The sequence below is a fragment of the Pelophylax lessonae genome (assembly GCF_965119305.1).
Source record: "Pelophylax lessonae genome assembly, chromosome: 3".
Classification (NCBI taxonomy): Eukaryota; Metazoa; Chordata; class Amphibia; order Anura; family Ranidae; genus Pelophylax; species Pelophylax lessonae.
This window is the reverse complement of record NC_138770.1, coordinates 538,500,037-538,520,190: the sequence shown is the minus strand read 5'-3', so window position 1 is coordinate 538,520,190 and position 20,154 is coordinate 538,500,037. Positions and strand designations below refer to the sequence as shown.

General features: G+C 43.2%; 1 protein-coding gene across 3 annotated transcripts in view; it reads right to left on the bottom strand.

The window, feature by feature from the left end:
• Positions 1-20,154, bottom strand: part of APMAP (adipocyte plasma membrane associated protein) — a 56,388-nt gene that overhangs the window by 10,241 nt on the left and 25,993 nt on the right. For all 3 annotated transcript variants that reach the window (XM_082249134.1, XM_082249135.1, XM_082249136.1), the window contains exons 3-7: positions 18,787-18,902; positions 16,667-16,759; positions 12,239-12,355; positions 10,820-10,994; positions 4,848-4,982 (exon numbers count right to left, since the gene is read on the bottom strand). In XM_082249134.1, coding sequence (XP_082105260.1) covers positions 4,848-4,982; positions 10,820-10,994; positions 12,239-12,355; positions 16,667-16,759; positions 18,787-18,902 — 636 coding nt within the window. The remainder of the gene's footprint in view (positions 1-4,847; positions 4,983-10,819; positions 10,995-12,238; positions 12,356-16,666; positions 16,760-18,786; positions 18,903-20,154) is intronic.

The window sequence follows — 20,154 nt, the reverse complement described above, 5'->3', positions numbered from 1 at the left end:
CATATACATGTGGCAGGAAAGGGTTTCCTCTCGTCTATCCGCCGGGCCCTTAAACACGGGGGAGTCTTCCACGGGCATCAAGGTGGATTTATTCAGTCTGGAAACAGTGTGGTCCACTTAAGGAACCACAGTCCAGCGATTATCAACCGAATGCGCAAAGGGATAACGGTACTTAAATCTCTTCGGTACTACCAGCGTCTGCTTATGCAACAGCATTAGTCAGTTACCGTTTCCTGAAACTCCTCGGGACAAGGAAAAACCTGACCCGACTTCAGGGCCCTGCGGGTCCCGAAGGAAACCCGCTTACCTGCCATGGAGGGCTCATCATCAAGATTTAAAGTCTCCTTAACGGAGCTAATAAGTGCGTCTACCGCAGCCCGTTCACGTGCTGTCCCAGAGGATGAATCCCCCTCCTCCGCATCCGACTGAGAAGACCGGGACCCCCTCAAGGGGGGACGTCGCCCGTGACAACCAATTCAGGCTCAGAGCCAGAAGACAGAGGGCATAGGCCATTTCTTTGTAACTCGGTCAGACACCAGCAGATCAACTTTTGACGCTAAAGTCGCAAGATAAAGGAGGCTAAGGAAGTGGGATCAGAAGTATCTGAACCACCAACTAGGTCTGTGGGTAATTTGTTATCCTGGGACTCCATATTAGCAAAGTGCAAAAAAATGACCCTGGTCCTTTAAAACGGCGGTTCCCGCGGACCACTATCGCAAACTGCACTACAGGTGGAGACCCTTCCCTTAACTAAAGCTAAACTGACAAAAGAGTGCTAGCAGAAATATAGCCAGAGAAAACAGCAAATTCCCCCCACAGTGTCCCTATACTTGCCACGCTGCTTTTGAGAAGTCTGATTAAAAAGAGGAAGTGACCTCACGCCCCTAGAGGCAAAAGCCAGCCCTGAGCCACAAAAAAATGGTGCCTGATAGAGTCAATGGAGAAAAAGCACTTAGAAAATGGCCATTGCCTAGACAGGACAGCAGCCCACACTAAATATGGCGCCCGATCGGCGCTCCCAATGATGATGGAAAATGGCCGCTGCCCTCACTCTGAGGCCAAACAGCCAGCCCATACCATACAAACATGGCGGCCGGGCAAAAAGGGCCAAACGCCGCAGAAATTGCCCGCACTAGCCCCCACCGGGATCTGCACAGAGCACCCCCAGTGAGAAGGAAGCCCCCACACTCCCCTGTATGGCTGTCTGCACTGCAGGAGCGCCCCCGCAGGGACTAGGAAGGTAAGACACAGGGGGCCATCCCACGGCCATGAGGGGGATATTACAGCAAACTTTACATGTACCGCCATCCCCAGAGTGGGCCCACTCAACCCCCCCTCCAAACCTGTTCCCAGGGACAGAGGGGTAGTAGTGCTCACCATACCGCGAACATGGGCACCGCTCAGACACAGGAGACCTCCCACCCTGGGTGGGGGTGCCATCAGCCAGGAAGGATGCTAGCAACACCCGGACATTCCGAAGTTGAGACATCCCAGCGAAGATAGGAAACTTTGCAGGCTCGTCCCCGTTCCAGGGGCACTGTTGTTGCAAGGCCTGGGCGTACCAAAAGCCTGCGACGCTCGATGGCAGACTGGGACTCCATAAGGTTCTATATTAACCAGTCCGAGGCCCAGTTCTGCTGACGCTTGTAGTCCTCCAAATTCTGACTAACTAGCGTAGGTGAGAAAAAAATAAAAAGCTAGTTTTAAAAAAAAAAAAAAAACTTTCCAGAAATAAAAGAAAAAAAAAAAACAGACACTAGGTCCCAGGAGGGAAAACCTAGCCTACTCCTGACGCTAGGCAGCAAAGAACTGGATTGGAGTGGTACTGGCTGGAGGATATAGGCCAGAGGGAAGGCCCCCTGTGGGTGTGTCTATATGTTAATGTTTGTTGTATTAGCAAAATTACTGCCTAGCTTGCTCCTGCGGGGAAGGCCAATACCCAATCGCGAAGACTGTATGAATGGGCAGCGACTGTCAGAGGACATAAGAGAAATATATATTTTAGCAGAGATCCTAGAGAATAAAATGGCTATTGTTGCAATATTTTGTGTCACATAGTATTTGCGCAGCGATCTTTCAAATGCAATTTTTTTTTTTTTTAAAGAAATACAAATACACTTTCATGAACTAAAAAAAAAAAAAGAAAAAACGCCCAGTCGCCTACGGAGTACTTAAAAATCTCCGTAGGCGACTTTTTAAAAAAATGAACGCTTACTGGTTTAGAGTTGCAGAGGAGGTCTAGTGCTAGAATTATTGCTCCCACTCCAGTGATCACAGCATTCCTTCCCTTACATGTGTGGTTTAAACACCATTTACATATGCAGATGCGACTTGCGAAAACGGTCGCTTCTGCGCAAAACCACAGAGGGACGGGGGCGCTTTTATTTTATTTATTTTTTCCTTTTATTTATTCATTTTTTTTGTTTTTACACTGTCCGTTTAAAAAAAATGTTTTTTTGATAACGTAATTCTGTCGCAAGGAATGTAAACATTCCTTGTAACAGTAAGATACAGTGACAGGTCATCCTCATTGAGGGATCCCAAATCCCTCCTTTGCACTAAAAAAACATTCAAAAACGCCAAGTTTGGCTCTTTTGAATACTGTCAATTGTTTTTAAAACCGACGCCTTTAACCACTTAAGCCCCGGAAGATTTTACCCCCTTCCTGACCAGGGCCTATTTTACGATTCAGCACTGCGTGATTTTAACGGACAATTGCACGGTCGTGCGACGCTGTACCCAAATGAAATTGACATCCTTTTTTCCCCCCCACAAACAGAGCTTTCTTTTGGTGGTATTTGATCACCTGTGCGATTTTTTGATCATGCGCTATAAACAAAAAAAGAGCGTAAATTTTGCAAAAATAACAATATTTTTCAAATTTTTTTATATGAAATTCCTCCCCAAAAAAATGTAAAAATCTAATTTTTTTAATTTTAGGCCAATTTGTTTTCTGCTACATATGTTTGGTAAAAAAAAAAAAAAAATCTCAAAAAGCATATTTTGATTGGTTTGCGCAAAAGTTATTGCGTTTACTAACTAAGGGAAAGATTTTTGTCATTTTTATTGTTTTTTTTAGTAATGGCGGTGATCTGTGATTTTTTTTTTTGCGGGACTGCGACATTGCGGCGGACAGATCGGACCCTTGACTGACATTTTTGACACTTTTGGGGGTACCAGTGACATTACTACAGTAATCAGTGCTATACATATGCACGCTTACTGTAAAAATGACACTGGGAGGGAAGGGGTTAACTTTATTGGAGAGGGAGGGGTTAAGTGTGTCCCTAGGAGCGTGCTTCTAACTGTGATTAGATATGGCTGTGTGTATAACAGCACAGATCAAGGGTCTTACATAGCAGGACCGTATGATCTGTGCTGTTACACAGGGGAGAAAGACAGGCGGCTTTGTTTACATTAGCCGCCTGCCTTTCTCCCGCTGTATCCGGCGATCGCGAGTGACCGGCGGACATCGGGTCCGCCGGTCACACGCGCAGGCGGGAGCTCGCCCCCTATTGGCTCACAGGCTAGTGACGTACCAGTACGTCACTTTGCCTGTGAGGGGCTGACCGCCGCCGTATATAGTCGGGCGGCGGTCGGCAAGTGGTTAAAGGCTCCAGTAACCAGAAGTGACGTCATGACATCGCTTCCGGTTTCTACGTCGGAGACCCAATCAAATCTGAATCCAGCTTTGTTCGGGTCTTCGACCAGCCGGCGGTCGCTCAGGCCATCTGGCGGGACGAGAGACCTGGGCAAGCCGCAGAAGGGGGGGGGGGGGGGGGACGTCTGACGTGTAACAGCAACGGAGCAGCTGCTCAGCCACATCAGTCATCAGTTGTAACTACAAGAAAGCAGACTGTCGGCTCTAAAAAGCGGGAAAAGGGTAATGCCTCTAGCTGCAGCCATCACCCCAGTACAACCCTTTTAATCCGAGGCTGCATGTTTGCATTCTGTCAGCTGGAATGGATTAAACTGGATCAAATGCAAGCTGAATACACCTTAAAGCAAGCTGCATTTGACTCTTGAAACTAGCATTAATGCTGGATTCACACTTAAGTGATCGACTGCAGTGCATTAACTCAAATTCCTCTAAGGATTATTATGTTATTATGAATAAGCTTCTAATGCACCATCATGGATCAAAAATGTACATAACCCTTCTTCAGCAAGGCAGTCCACTACAACACAAGGCTTGTGCACTGTGGTTCCTTGTGCTCTCTTTTACAATGCATTAAATTGCCATTCACAACTAATGACACTGCACCACACATGGAGTAGGTGCATTGCCATGAGCTGTGGAAACAGACGTTATTACCCCATTTGGCAAAGTGTACCAGCACCCAGAACTCAAGTGCCATCCAATTATCCAAGCACTGCTAGAGTGCAGTAAATATTGGTATGACAGAAGAAGCATGCTTGTCCATATTTTTGGACATTTGGGTATGCTGGCAGCCCATTCAAATGAATGAATTACCTGTAAATGTAAAAGTTACATTAAAAAATGACTTTCACATGAACTTTTCAATAGCAAGTCAAAATTTATACGCACTGAAAATACATTAATGTCTCTTCATAAGTGAAACACAAAAAAGATTATGATTTCCACCACAAAGTTTAATAGCCATGCTGAACAGTAAAGCAAGTACATAATATAAAGCATTTTTCTACTTCCTCTGCTCCTACTATCTATTACTATTATTATCTCCTTGTGATTGGCCTATGCTACAGTAGGAAACAGGCTTTGTTCTCATAGGACTTTCACACTAACCACATAAACAGTCTTGTTTTGCTTCTAGAGAAGTTTTTGGCAAGAGAATAGACAGCATTATGTACTCAAAACAACATACCTCTTCACACGTGCCATAGTGGTTTCTGCAACAAGTACAAAATCCTCTGCAGGCGAAAGCTGAATGCCATTGGGAAAACGCAATCCAGCCATTAAAACCTTTACTTCCTTTGTCACGGTGTCATACTCCAGCAAGCTGCAAATGACAAGTAATTATAGGATTATACTAATCTCCACGCTGTCATGTACATGAATGGACAAGGCTTCATCGCTGTCAAAAAACACCCAGATTAACAGCCTTTATTTTAGCAAACACAATTGGTCATAATGTATTTTAAAGCTGTATGACATTTTTAACAATTGCATAGCATTTCAAAAAGGTACAATATCCAACCTAACTCAATAAGGTGCAACTTCTATTAGGCTTCGATGACATCTGAGGGCTCCTGCACTTAGAAACTCTAAAGCACCATGTGAAAGTCCCCTTAAAATTGTTTTTTTTGACACTGCAGCTGACAACTCTTCAACTGCTAGACACCTCAGATGCCCCAATAGTTCATAAAATCCATAGTTAGTGAAGTGTTAACAAGTAGCAGTACTTGAGTTTGCCATAGGATATAGGAGTAATTACCTCTAGGATATAGGAGTAATTACCTCTAGTTTTAAGTGAACCTATGCTTTGCCCATACAGAAAAAAGCAACAGTTTTACCGAACTCCCCACTCCCCAGCTGTACATACTCACCTTTTAATCTCTTTACCCAAAATAAAAAGCTTACAAAAGGGCTAAGTACTCTTTCCCAAACCTTGTGCGAGTGCTGGAGTTTGGCGATTGGCTGATTGCTGTCACATGGGGGAAGAGAGATTCATATGCTTTGCATGCTCAGAAGTAGTGGATATTTCTCTTGGCTACTGGTGGCTGAAAAGGGTTGGCTGAAAGAAGGAATGTTGCTGGGGAGAACATTAAAGAATATGTTACCTTAACATTTCATATTCCTGATATGTACCTGCAGGACCATGTACATGTATGAGAAAGTCTCCTGTTCTCTTTGTATTGCTTCCTTTTGTGTGAAATCTCTGGTGTTCCTGCCAGTCCCTGTTTTCCTATCAAAAACTGGCCACACTAGGCACAAGAGCACAGTCTCTAGCTGTACCGGGAAATCAGTGTGCGCTCCTACAATGATCAGACTAGTTCTAAAAAACACACATACCCTTCACAGCCATTCACTGGGAATGCTGTGGTTTCTTCTCCCCCAGCTGTACTCACCCAGCCAACCTCTGCCTCTCTCGTAGAAGATACCCGCCGCTGTGGATAAGCTTGGACTGGCCCTTCTCTGTTGCCAGCTCTTCTGCTGGGTTGGTGTCATCATTCTGGGGCACCAACTGCTGCTGGGAAGGGGAGTCAGTTGTTCCATCTTCCTTACCCCCATCTGGCGATTGGGACAACCTTTCTCCGGTACTGTCTCCTAGATGCACAGATCCTGGCTGGGGAGGGAAGACAGTTTCCTCCACTCTGACTGTTGGGGAGAGAGGAAAGCCACCTCCTCTCCCTTCTCACCCTGGGCCTCCAGAACTGCCACAGGTGTGGGGCAGGGGTCAGTGACTCTGTCCGGCTGCCAGCACTTCAGCTGGGTGTAGAAGCTTCACTTCCATCAGCTTGTTGCTGGAGCAAGGGGCAAATTTCCCAGCTTTCTGGAACTCTGTAGCTTTTGCAGAGGTTGGTAGCACTCTGCCCTGTTGCCAGCTCTTCTGCTGGGTTGGGGTTGGCGAATACTACCCCCAGGACCAGGTTGGGGGTCTGCTGTAGAGAGGAGGGATTGCCTACCTCCTCCTCCTGGTATTCCTGCGGGGTAGGTTGGGGATCTGGACCGGCCATCCAGCATTCCTGTAGGTCTGGTGCAGAGACCGCGGTCCCATCTGCACCATTGGGGTCAGGGCTGCTGTCTCCCTGTGGTTGGGGAATGAAGATGGCTTCCTCTTCTCCCATACCTTTATCCAGTGGCTGGACAGTCACATTCCTCCAAGCTCAACCCCTGCAGAAACAGGTTCGTTCTGGTGAGCCCGCACTTGCTGCATCCGCCATAAAGACATCCGCATCCAGGACCGTGGGTGCAGGTGAGCAAAGCCCACTACTACTGTGTCATATTGTCGATTCTTCAGTCAGGATTTCTGGACTGTCAGCTGGTTCTTCTGGATATTCCCAGGCAAGGGGAGCCCAGCCCTGGCGCTGAGCAGAGTCCAGCAGCCGTCTGTAGGCGATCTCCAGCACTCATTCCTGAACGGCCAGAAACTCAACATCTCCCAGTGCCCAGAGCACTTCCGAGATGTTCAGAATCCTCCCTCTGTAATCCATTATTTCCTCTAACCGCCACTCCAAATCGCTCCCGAAGTTAGGGTCCCCGGCCGCAGTAGCCAAAGCCTTCCATTGGGCTGTCATGCGCTATCCAAGGGTATGTTTGGGATACATGCCACCAGAGGGCTCTATAGCTCTCTTCCAACCGCATCTCTGCCCAGACCAGCCTGCTTAACTCAGCTGCCTGCTCCTTGTAAGGTGTATCTCCCAAAAAAACAGCTACCGCAATCCATACTGCGACCAGTACCTTTTCTGGATGGAGGGAAGGATTTTCCCTGGTGGCGCTGCTCACAGGCTAGCTTTTCCTTCCAGAGATCCAAGTGCACAGAATCATGCCATCCTAGCAGGACCTGGTATGACACTGGTCCCCTGTGCTGTATCTGCATCTCTCGCAACCTCCTTACGAATTCCTCTTCCATGGCGACACTGCATGGGTGTTTGCTCGCTCAATAACGTTACCAATGTCTCCTCGCTGCTTCTCCTCGCACTAGGACGACATCCCACCGCTTGCCACCAATGTAATGGATCAACCGGCACCCGACCGGGCACCTCCGTTGACGGATGCTCCTAGTGCTTCCCGAGGACTCCAGACACTCCACCAGACACCGTAACCACTTCAGACCCCACGAACCGCCGCAGCTTGGTTAGCATCTCGCCGTCTCCTACCCACCCTGGACCTACGACAAGACTCCAGGTTCCCGTGGGTGAACCTCTCTTTCCCCAGAGAGTGCAGCAGGAACAAGCTCTTACACAAGCTCTTACAAGAGCTTCGTGATTATCCAAGGAGTATGAAGGACATAGCAATCTCTTGTAGCATATTCCCCCAATTAGAGACAGGACTCTAGATTGAGGGTGAAATAGAACTTAAACTTTAATGGTACAGCTGCTCTTTTATACAGTTTTCCCCCACAAGGTTACCGCCCAAATGGACCTTGTTGAGAACAGGCCCTGACATTCACAATCCAATGAAAACAGAGTTTTCCACTCCCATACAGTGTACACAAAGATATACACTGTGGGACAATCCCCCCTCCCCCTTAGCCAATCCACATACACATATACATCCCATAATAACTTTATCTTAAGACAGACAGAACAAGAGAGGTCATTAACATTTATCAATGGGACAGACACAATCCACATTCCCTCCCAATACACAAACAATAGGGAAGTCTGCCAATGACAGTCTTTGGGTCTCGCTCACAGACAAGCACACAGATTACACATTACACATTGCCATGAAGTCTGACTTCTAGATAATGGTCTATAACAGTCTAAGTCTCCCAGTGTAAAGTGGGAATAAATCTTCCTATTTCTATATGAAGATATTGCTGACAAATATTACTGTCCCATCTGTAGCAATTCAAACCATTAATTATCTGCTCCTCACCTCCAGTGTCGGTGAATACCGTCACAGGCACACAATGCGTACCTTGCGGAAACGCGTGGGAGAACATCGGTGCTTCATAGAAAAGAGTTGTCCAAAACAAACGATCGTCATTATTTTTTGACTCCTCATGCGAAGGACATTCAGAGTCTTAGAGCAACAGCTATGGAATTTATACCTTTAGGCTCTCGTACAATCAACGAGAGGTTTTCCCCATTATGTAGACGAGAATCCTTTTGGATTTATAAACTGGCATCCTTAACCCCGAACGGGCTCAACGAGGAACTGGAGGTGCACATTATCCTATAGGCTCTGGTCCGATTATGGTTTCATGCCGTAAGACTTGGCCATTAGTCCTTAGATGTAAGCCAATTCCTCACAATGGTTAATTTATATTGTTTTTTACCCTCCCCCGGTACTTCACCCCCTTTCCTTTTTTATAGTGTGAATTGGTAATAGTAGGTATTATTTTTCTTTTCTTAGGAGATATTCTTTTTTGGTAATTGTTATTTATCATTTATATTGTTAAATATTTTTGATTCTTTAACACTATACATTGTGTTTTTATACATTGGCATTTACATAGCCAACCAGGACTGTGCAGCGGTGCCATATATTTATATCCATTTTATAAATAAGATCTGTTGCTCCTTTAAGTAAATGGTGCTTTACTCTCCCTTTCCTCCCCCCTCCCCTCACGCCAGCCCCTATTTAAACTTAATCTGTTGTCCATATCACATGATCTGAAGAAGGGCCCGTCCGAAACGAGTTGCCAGGACTACAGAGGACAACTGCATTCCCCTTCCGCTTCTTCCCCCTTCCATCTGCGTTCCATCAGCGGTTCAAGCCACCCACCACCAGTGGTTCAAGCCTCGCTTTGGACGGCCACTTCTGGTAGTATTAAGGTCACGTCCGGCTCTCTTTCCGCTGTGCGTCCGCCTCCGGTTTGACCTAGCTGGCCACAGTGACACCACCACTGCTCTATTCCTCCTTTGCCTCTTTTCCTCTTGGCACCATGTGAGCCTGGCCGTCCTCCTTCGCGACTCACTGGGACTCCCCTCCATTACCATCTCCACAGCCTGAAGAACAGAATGGCCACCTGTACCTCTGCACCATCCTGGCTGGTCCCAGGTCTTCAACAGTTAGTCGGTTACAACTTCTCTGGGAGTCAGCTTCACCCTTTGGTTGTATATTGCAGATTTGGGGTCCTTGCATAAGGCTTGCTATAGTATCATCCACAGTTGAATTATCTTGGAATGGTCTTCAAATAAACTTTTTCATACCATATCTACACAAAAGGGTGTTGCACCATTAATGATAACTGTTGCAGTCATCACCCATTACATATTGGGTTCATTCAGCGCTTACATGTGGCTATTGGTGTTGTGACTTTACTTATTGAGCACCCATCCTGGTGTAGCATTTCCACATAGCTGCTCCATGACTCCCATGTGACAATTGTCCCTTATCATGGAGGGGGTGCAGGTCCTGGTATTTTAGCGCCGGACTACTTTTGTGTTTTCAATACAAAGAGAAAAGGATGCTTACAAGTACATGGTACAGCAGGCACATATCAGGAATATGAAATGTTAGGTATACATACTTTTACATACTCTTAATGACCCCATCTTAAGTAGGTTAGCATTTGGGATAAGGTCTACTTCAAATAAAAAAACAGTTTTCATCATAAAGAACAAAGTTTTTTACAACAGCTGCACAATACTATGGGAGTTAAATGCTGTACGACTCAGATGTAACTACATGCAGAATGATACAAGTATGCACTTATATCTTTTAGCTTCTTCTACTGAATATTGACTCCACGCCTTTCAGCAAAGGAAAATAAAATGGAACCTTAACACACTGATGTCTGCAGGGCTCTTTTGACTCCCCTTGAAGTATCTTAAAAGCATTTAGTTGCCAGCAAAATTTTAGAGGAGGTTTAGACATATACTCTCCAGAGGCTACTGACAGGTGGTAAAGAAACAATGCAACGCCTCCCCATCACCGGTTTTAACCTAATTTTTGTCAACAAATGCGCTGCAACTGCATGCACTGCACCAGTTGCGGGTGGGTTTGCAGCGCATATATGAGTATATAAATTATGTTAACAGGCAAATTAATCTGAAGCCATGAATGCTTGATAGTTAAAAAACAAAAAAAAAACAACAACAATACACATACTGCCTACAATAATGATTTCATAACCTCAACTGACTAATCAGAAAACATACTGGTAGTAAAATAAGCTTCTACCTAATTTGTGGGTTTTGCTGGACTATACAAAATACTTGCCGGCCATCGTCTGTGCCTTCCATAACTAGGAAAGTGAAGTCCCTTCTCTGCCATTTACTGCTGGAATCAGTAAAGTAGATCTTTCTGCCATCACTGGTCACAGCGAGGTCATTAACAAAGGACATTTTCTTCCCTTGAACTGGGGTCCTGGAAGAAACCAGCCTCTCCACTTCACCTGTGCAAACAGATAAATGAATCAGTATATGTGTCCAGTGCAATCAACACTTTATAATACAGTAAAACCTTGGATAGTGAGTAACTTGGTCTGTGAGTGTTTTACAAGACAAGCAAAAATGTTTATAAAGTTTAACTTGATAAACGAGTGAGGTCCTGCAAAAAAAGTAGTTTCACATCACGAGAGAGTATAAAAGAGAAGAGAAATCCCATTTTAGTCAATGAGAGCAGTCTTAATAAGCACTACTGAAGTTTAGAAAAGTTTCCTGTACTACAAGGTGACTTCTATCTGACTTGCGCCCATAGATTTTAGGGGGTTATGCACACTGCAGCTCAAAGAAGTGGCTCCTTCAGGCTTTTGAGCTTTTTTGAGCCCTCATTTTTTTCTTCCTGGAAACTCCTTCATGTTAGCCAATCTGTCCATGCACACTTTGGTTTTTTCATGATTTTACAGGCATATGCTCTTACAGGCAGAACAAAAAAGAAGAACTCAAACCCATGTTATTGAGAGGAGCATTTGAGCAGAAGACACCGAAGTGCCCAAAAATGAATGCAAATGAGCATGAAAAAGCTCAAAGATGCTCAAAAACACACACAAAAACAAAATAGGAAAAATGAACAGAGGGGAGTGTTTGTGAAAAAATAAATGCTTATATGCTCAAAAGAAGCTCAATAAAAACGTGCAAAAGAGTCCGAAAAAGCACAAACTTCTTCAAGCTGAAATAAAAGCTCAAATGCCTGTAAAAGCAGCTTTTTTTGCAGTGTGCATGAGCCCTAAGGAGGGTTTGTGAAAAAAAAGGCTTATGCTCAAAAAAGCTCAAAGAAGCTCAATAAAAACGTACACAAGAGCACAAAAAAGCACAAGCTTCTTCAAGCTGAAATAAAAGTTTAAATGCCTGTAAAAGCAGCTTTTTTTGTGAGCTGCAGTGTGCATGAGCCCCAAGTTGGATCCTCATCTTAATTGATGTGATCTGAATCTGACATTACTGGAAGATTACCTAGGCATTCCCTAAAGTTGCTTCGAAGTTGCCTTGAAGTCACATTGCTATAATCTTTTTATATGGACTATAGACTGAAGGACTTAAATGGTTGTGGAACGAAGCATCTGAGTTTCCATTATTCCTTTGGGAAAATTTGCTTTGATATAAAAGAGTGCTTTAGATTACAAGCACATTTCCGGAAGGAATTATGCTCGCAATCCAAGATTTTACTGTATACCTCATCAAATATGTATTTACAGAATACCTGTAATGGGATTCACTTTAAATATTCCCTGATAAGCATCTGCAACAAAAAGAGTTCCATTAGGGCCAACTCTAAGCCCCAAAGGTCTTCCGCAGTTCGGTTCATTTTCTCTTGTTCCTGTAAAAGAAAAAAAAAAAAAAAAAAACAAATACATTTTATTAAAATAATTCTATAAGAATTGAGTAGAACATTAACAAGAAACCACTGAACCTATGTAGAAGTGCGTTAATGGGATTTAGCCAAGGGAATAACTGATCTACAGTATAATGGATTTCCCTTTACTTAACATCAGAAGCCTTGTTCTGCTAAATTTTACTTCTATGGCAGCTGTCCGTTCCCAACTGCAGTGTACAAAAATTACACTTTGTTCATGTCGCTGTACAGGGCCAAGGGAGACGCAAGTTTAGGATGGGAATAGAAATAACCCCATTGCATGCTTAGTTCCTGGCAAAGAAAAAAAAATGGTGCCTACACAAAGTTCTGAGGGAATGCTCCCCTTACTACCTTCCACTAATGCCAGTGAACATACTCTGCAAAATGGAAGATGAATAACAAAAAGTATGGATAATGCATGTGTGTACAATTTTTTTTTTAACTTGCAATTTTAGAATTTATGTATAAAAAAAAAAAAAAAAAAAAAAAAAAAAAAAAAAGAAGAAGAAGAAAGAAGAAGAAATACAAAAATCTGCTTTAACATTCGTACGTTTTTTTTATTTGCATGCAGTGTTTTTATTCTTTTCATACAGAACACGCCTCAAAAGACATAGCCAAAATCAAAGCAAGTCTTTAACATCTTGCTGGGCATGACAATGTTAAAATCATTATTTTTACATAACTTTTAAAGGCCAACATCATAGGAACACATTCCAATCCTCACTGTGAAACTGTGCTATTTCCTGGTATTATGAATGGCAGCTTTACAAGGCAATGTGCAGCTGAAACCTTAAGTGCCTATTACATCAGTGGGATCATTTTAACAAATTAGAGCAATTTGCTAAAGTTAAGCATTTTCTACAATAGACTTCTAACTAAATGTCAGTCATTCCGCAGCACAACTATATTGCACCAAAAGCACAATGTTAGCTGATATTACAGCAGAATACCCTTGGGACATGTCTTGTTAAAACATGCTAGAAAACCACTTCAACCGAATGATCAGACAGAGCATTACTGTTGCAGTTTACTAAACAGGTGCAAAGTTAGAATCAATAACGCAAAACAGGGTCAGAATGGCAGAGCATGTACACACAAAATGGATTATGAAAGTTGCACAAACATGGAATCTTCACAGTAGAGCTGCACGATTCCGGATAAAATGAGAATCAAGATTTTTTTTGCTTAGAATAAAGATCACAATTCTCAGCGTAACATCTTTCACATTATACAAAAAAATTGGGCTAACTTTACTGTTTGGTCTTTTTTTCTTTAAATTCATTAAAGTGTATTTTTTCCTGAAAAAATTGTGTTTAAAACGACCGCTGCGCAAATACAGTGTGACATAAAATTTTGCAATGATCGCAATTTTATTCTATAGGGTCTCTGCTAAAATATATATTATATATTTGGGGGTTCCAAGTAATTTTCTAGCAAAAAATACTGATTTTAACTTTTAAAGCAACAAGTGTCAGAAAAAAGTTTAGGCTCCAGTCACACCTGAGCGTATCGTTTTCAGACGTCTTTTCAGGTGTTTTTCTGGGCTTTTTTCGGGAGTTTTTTGCAAATGTTTGGAGGCAGGCATTGACATCTAACAAAAACACTGGTAATCTGCCAAAAAAGAAGCTCATGTACTTTTTGAGCTTCAGGCATTTTGCTTGAGGCACCAAAACAGTCATATGTGAACAGGGGCCATTGAAATGAATGGGAGTTTGCCTGTTCGGCGTTTTGAGACTTTGTTTTTAGAGATGAGCGTTTTACGACCTGAAAAACGCTTAAGTGTGAACAGGGTCTTAGTCTTTAAGAGGTTAAACTGCCCTCCTTTAGGTCCGGGTCACACTTATGCGATGCGGGAAGGCTGCGAATTTGCAGCCTGTTCCCGCATCGCAAACGCACCCCTGGCAGTTCACACTGCCATATGCGATACGCTGGGGGTGTCAATGAAATGTTAACGACACCCCCAGTTTGATCGCATATCGCAGTGCGATCTTTACAGTTCGCACAGGATCGGATCGCACAAGTGTGAACCACTGTGCCATCCGATCCTGATGCGGCTGAAAAAAAGGGTCCTGTGCGTCTTTGCTGCGGGTGCAGTGCAAATTTAGCCATACAAAGTGTATGGCTGAATTCGCACTGCACATCCGATCGCACGTAATGAAGGAGCAGTGCGCTCCGATATTACATGCGATCGCCGCAGCCGCAAGAATTTGAACTGGCACTTACAGCCGGAAGTTCATTCCTTTGATCTAAACGGAACGAAATGATACATTGTAAAACATTGTGTTTAGTTATCTCCCAGCCTTGGCAATGTTGATAAACATTTAGTGACTGCTTCTCAGTGTGCCACAATAGGAAGCTGCTTCCTTTTGCGGCACACCTGCGGGCTCAATCCTGAGCTACGCTGCCTGTGTCTATACACACAGTGAGGCTCGGCCCCATTCCTGCTCTCTTCTCACAGACTGTAGGCCTGTGAGAAGGAGCCAATGATTTTAAGCTGACGATTTATTCTGTGCTGTAAGGGGGCAGTATTGATTGGTATTGGCAGAGGCAAACCATGCACGAGACAGGGACATCCAGGAAGCATCTAAGCAGTTTGTCCTGCACTTTTATTCAGCAGGGCAGATAAACACAGCTTCAAAGCAGGAGAGCTTTGTACAGCAAGTTCATAGCATAAAACAAACAAAACATCTGGTTGTCCACACTACTAAGTAAACTCAGTTTCTAACTAAATGGCGCCCCTTAACATGTTACCCAAAATGAACAGCCAGGACATGTACCTTTTTAGTGTTCAATCATCACTTAGGCCTGTCATCCAGCAGCATACTTTTACAGTAAAGAGAATGAGAGCCCTGAGCATCTGCCAATACCAATCAATACTGATTATTGAGGTCTGGGACAGAAGACACAGCACCTCTAAGTGCAGTATATACGGAATTTAATAATGATTTTTAAATTGCAATTATTAAATTATTTAATTATTAAATGTATTAATATAAGGAACAGCACTTTGTGTATCATAGTGTTCCCGCTCTGTAAGCCTTTGGTCAGTCCCAATGTGCCCCTATCTTGTGTCCCGCCAGTGACTTGTATAGATAGTATCCAGCATAAGCAGCTCAGTTCGGGCAGTGGAGGACGTTGACAGCTCAGGGATGACGACACTTAGGGGCCATCTTGATGATCTGAAGAAGGAGCACACATGCTCCAAACGCAAAGCTGCCTCCTCCGCCTTGCACCCAGATGTGACATCTCCCTAAGCTGTCGGCGTCCTATACTGCCTGGACTGGGCTGCTTATGCTGGATACAATCCATACAACCCGCTGGCAGGACACAAAAGATGCGGGCACATCGGCACTGACCACGGGCTCACGACCATGGATAAATAAAGCGCTGTTCCTTACTCTCTTGTGAATGGCTGACTTTTTATTATTAAATTGCTTCTGTATATACTGCACTTAGAGGCGCTGTGTCTTCTCTATTCTAGTTGTTTGCAGAGTCCTCTTCTAGCTCATCTTTTACTGGCAGCTCAAGTGGAGCAATATGTACTTAATAGAGACTGCTTAATTGATTTTATCCTTGATCATAGACTGCAATTTTTGCATATAAAACTCATATACCTGCACCATGTCCATTGCCTGTATAGACATTTCATGGATTCATGATGACACTATATAGTTACATGGCCAGTCTTCTCTCACGGCTAGTGATTTCCAGTGTGTGCTTTCTTGTTCCCTTTGTGCGCAGAGTTTACATCCATTGTTAATTATTGAGGCCTGGCTTCCAATTAAGATGAGAACCTAGGAATGGAGGTTTTTCGCACCCAAAGCTCTACAAAACCCAAAAGGACTCAGGACAGGGCTTAGGATTTTGAAAAAGAAAAAACAAAAAAAAAAAAACACAAACACAAACACACTGGTTTTCTCCATATCAGACAATTTCTAGAGCCCCTCTACATGTGTGGGTTTTCCAGAGAGAAGCTGTTCCCTTTCAGACTCTCTGATTAAAACTCTGTATAGCCCCACGGGCTGGGAGTGAGGAAACTGAGTCACTTCTCTGGCTCATTCCGGTGGGGGTGTAAATTTCAACAGTTTTCTTTTTGGCAAGGAAAAAATATAGGATGGCCTAGGAAGTATGTGAAAAGGTACTTAGAGATCCTCCTGCCAGATGAAAAAAAGAATACACAATATTCCAATAGAATATTTATTTTTTACATTTTTATTTATAGTTCTAAACATAATTACAGAAAGTATATTAAGGAACCTATAAAAACAGCCTTACCACAGGGAGGTGTGCCCAGTCTTGCTATGGTGTGGATTTGGTCATCCTCGATTTTCACAATCTGCCCATCAGCAGTACCGGTATACAGGACATCTAAAGAAATGTTTTAGAAATACAAGAATATAGGTAAAGTCAAAACAAACAATCTTTACAATTCCTGAGCGTTCCATGGATTGTTCTCATGGTAGCGTATACATTCACAAATACATTTTATTTTATTTGCTAAGTAACACTATAACAAATGATATACAATGAGAGGTGTTGATGGATCTGAATGGATTTCAGGTATATGACTAACATAACTAACCCATCGCTAGGAAATAATCTGCGGTGGCAGATAAAAATGAGATCATCATTTATCCAGAAATTACCCACAAAAATGACTAAATGTTCAAAGCCAAGACAGAAATCTCTTAACTTCTGCATTATTAATTTTTAGAAGTATCTTTGTGACTGTGTGCCTCTTCAAAACATCCCCATCACCGCAGTTCTGAACTTCTGATAATTAAGAATTATACTACATTTGCTAGAAAAAAAAAAAACCCGAGAATTATCCTAAAGACAAAAACAGATTTCTAGCAAAGGATTAGTCCATGTAATTATTTTAACTTTGAGGATGATTGGGAAATAAAGAGTAATTCCAACCGAAAATCTTATTTGATGGTGAATTTACACCAGATGCCATGGGGCTGCGTTGGGCAGCTATTCCAGCACATTCCCACCACCTGGACAAGGCAAAATGCCTTGTCTCCTGCATTCCCAGTTCACATTACTGCGCTTCAAGGGTATGCGGGCACAATGCGCTAATAAAGAACTGTATGCAGTACTTATCAGCTCTGCACAGATGGCATTTGAACTTTATGAGATGTCTGTGTGACAGCTCAACAACATTCGTAAAACAAAAAAATGAAAATGAAAACAAAAAGAAGAAAAAAAACAGTGCGATCCACTGAGCTCGTCGCTTTATCACTGCGCTGAGCTCAGTTGGATCGCGCTGTACACCAGCTACTGCACTGTAATGCAGTGGCTGGTGTGAACCAGCCCTTGGGTTTCGGATATAACAACCCATCTTAGACCCATCTTGGTCTTTTATCACCAATTGTCTTCTACTTCAGAAATTTCCCTTCACATCCTCTACCAAAAAACAACAGGACTTAAGGAGAAATTTCCCCAAAGAAAGGCAAAAATCTTACCTTTGAGAGCTGTCACCAGAACAGGTTATCTCCAATGGCAGATTTCCTGCTTCAGTCACAACTGCATAATGTAACCATCACAGTCACAAGACATAAAGTAAGGCTGAATCTACCCAATGGGGAAACAGACAATAAAAACCTTATGGAGATTCGAACCATTCACTAGTCTGACTTAGGCTAAAGGAACGTTTTGGTTGGTTACCCCACTACAAGGGTCATTTTTGTACTGCCCGAAAATGGGCTTTAAAGTGGTAGTAAAGTCCACTTTTTAACTTGTGCCTACAGGCAAACCTATAATAGGGCTTATCTGTAGGTACAGTGAATATCTACTAAACTTGTACTGTTAAGGAAATATTTACACAGGATGCAGCAGGTGACGTCACCGGCGCATGCACTCTGAAGGGACGGCATACCTGTGCCATACCTTCAGAGCTCTGTGTCGTGGCCGCGATTGCCAGGCACACGCGTGGGAGTGACATAATCACGGCTCGGCCTATCACACAGCCGGAACCTGTGAATCAGGAAGGAAGACCGGGTGAAGATGGAAGTCCTGGCAGCGGTGACAATGCACCACTGGAGGGCTTAGTTTTAGTAAGTATGCCATAATGTGCTAATATGCGGTGCAGGTGTACTTTTTTTGTTCTTTAAAGACTTTACTACCACTAAGGCTGACCATTTGTCAACAGCATATATTTAACTAAACCATGGGACTCTAGTGAGCTTCACTGTGCAAGCTCATGAAGCAAACAGTCTTTCTATAAAATATTTTTTGTAAATAGCAAAAATAAAAAGATATTTTATAAAATCCCAGGATAAAAGCCTTTTATGTATCCTCTACACATGCTTGCCGTCATTTTCAAGCTATGCCGGCCCGATATCATTGATACCAGGAATGATGATCAAAAAAACCCCAAAATTACTACTCACCTCCAATATTTGCAATGGATTCTGGGCCTACTAACTGGCCTTCATACAGGCGCTCAGCTTTTCTCAGCTTAAGGTTTGCCTCTAGGGCACCCGTCATTAGAGGAGGAGTTGGGAAACTAAGAAAAAAAAAAAAAAAACACACCACAAAATAAATTGGCAAGAGATAATTATAACAATCCTGTACCACACAGAGGTTCAGATATTCCAGGCTTTTGTTTAAACAAAAGGCTGGAATATCTGAACTGGCATTCCTAACGTCAAGTGACATTACATGAGCAAATACAACCTGCAAAAGCTTCAGCTTGGTGGGGCAACAGAGGGTGAGCAGCTGCGATAGCAAGTTCAAGTTGCCAAAAGGCTTTTTTATACCACTACTCTCTAAAGCACACACACTCAGACTGTCTGATTGTGCAGGTTTATGTGTTTAGGCCTATGAAGGACATGATGGTGGTAGTGGTGGTGGCGGCAGGGAGGGAGCATGGCCTGACACCTGCCTGTATTTGGTAGAAAACAGCTGCAAGTGAGAAAAAGTGACCTCACAAGGCGAATGCTTCCTCTGCTGTAGGTGTCAGGTGCTGGCCACTGTTGCCCATATACCCAAGTGTAATCCAATCCAGCGAAGCAGATGATCAGGAAATGCCCATCCCATCTATGGATACCTGTACACAAAGCCAAACCCAATGCTTTAGCAGTGCCATTTTCTAGACCAAGCCAATGCTCTCTTTCTCAGAGTGACAGATCCCATACTCTTCATTTTCAGAGGTATACAGTACAATTGCTGTAACGAAGGACATCAGAATCCTTCTGCTTTTAGTGGTTACTGGCAACTTGATATTGCCATCTAATGCTGTTATCACCCTGGTGAAATATTTCCACAAAATTTGAGTTTTTCCAAATTCCACAGCTAGTAAAAGGCCATAAGAAGGGGTCACACTCCCCAGAACATGCCAAAGATTTGCTTCCACATGATTCCCTTGTGAGTTTGGGATGGTGGAGACAGAAATGAGGGGAATCTTCCTATAGGAGCCTCTGAAACCTAAAACAATCCTGAAGATTTTACCCAGTAGTTCCGGCCTTAAACATTAAAAAACTTAATATACTGCCAATTATCATTTAGCTGGGTGGCTGGATTAGTTATCTTTTTTTTTTTAGGCTAAGAAGATTTTCAATAAAAATCAAAATATTTGGCACTCTTGCCAGAGATGCAGTGCCCTTGTCATCTCCTATGAGCTGGCTTCTAGGCAGGTATTCAAGATTACTCTGGTAGGTATCAGTGTTTGCTATGGGTAATTTATAGTGACTTTTGGTGCATTCTACTCTTATGGTTTGTTTACCTGATGTGTTCCTTCAGATGGGAGTAGATTTAAA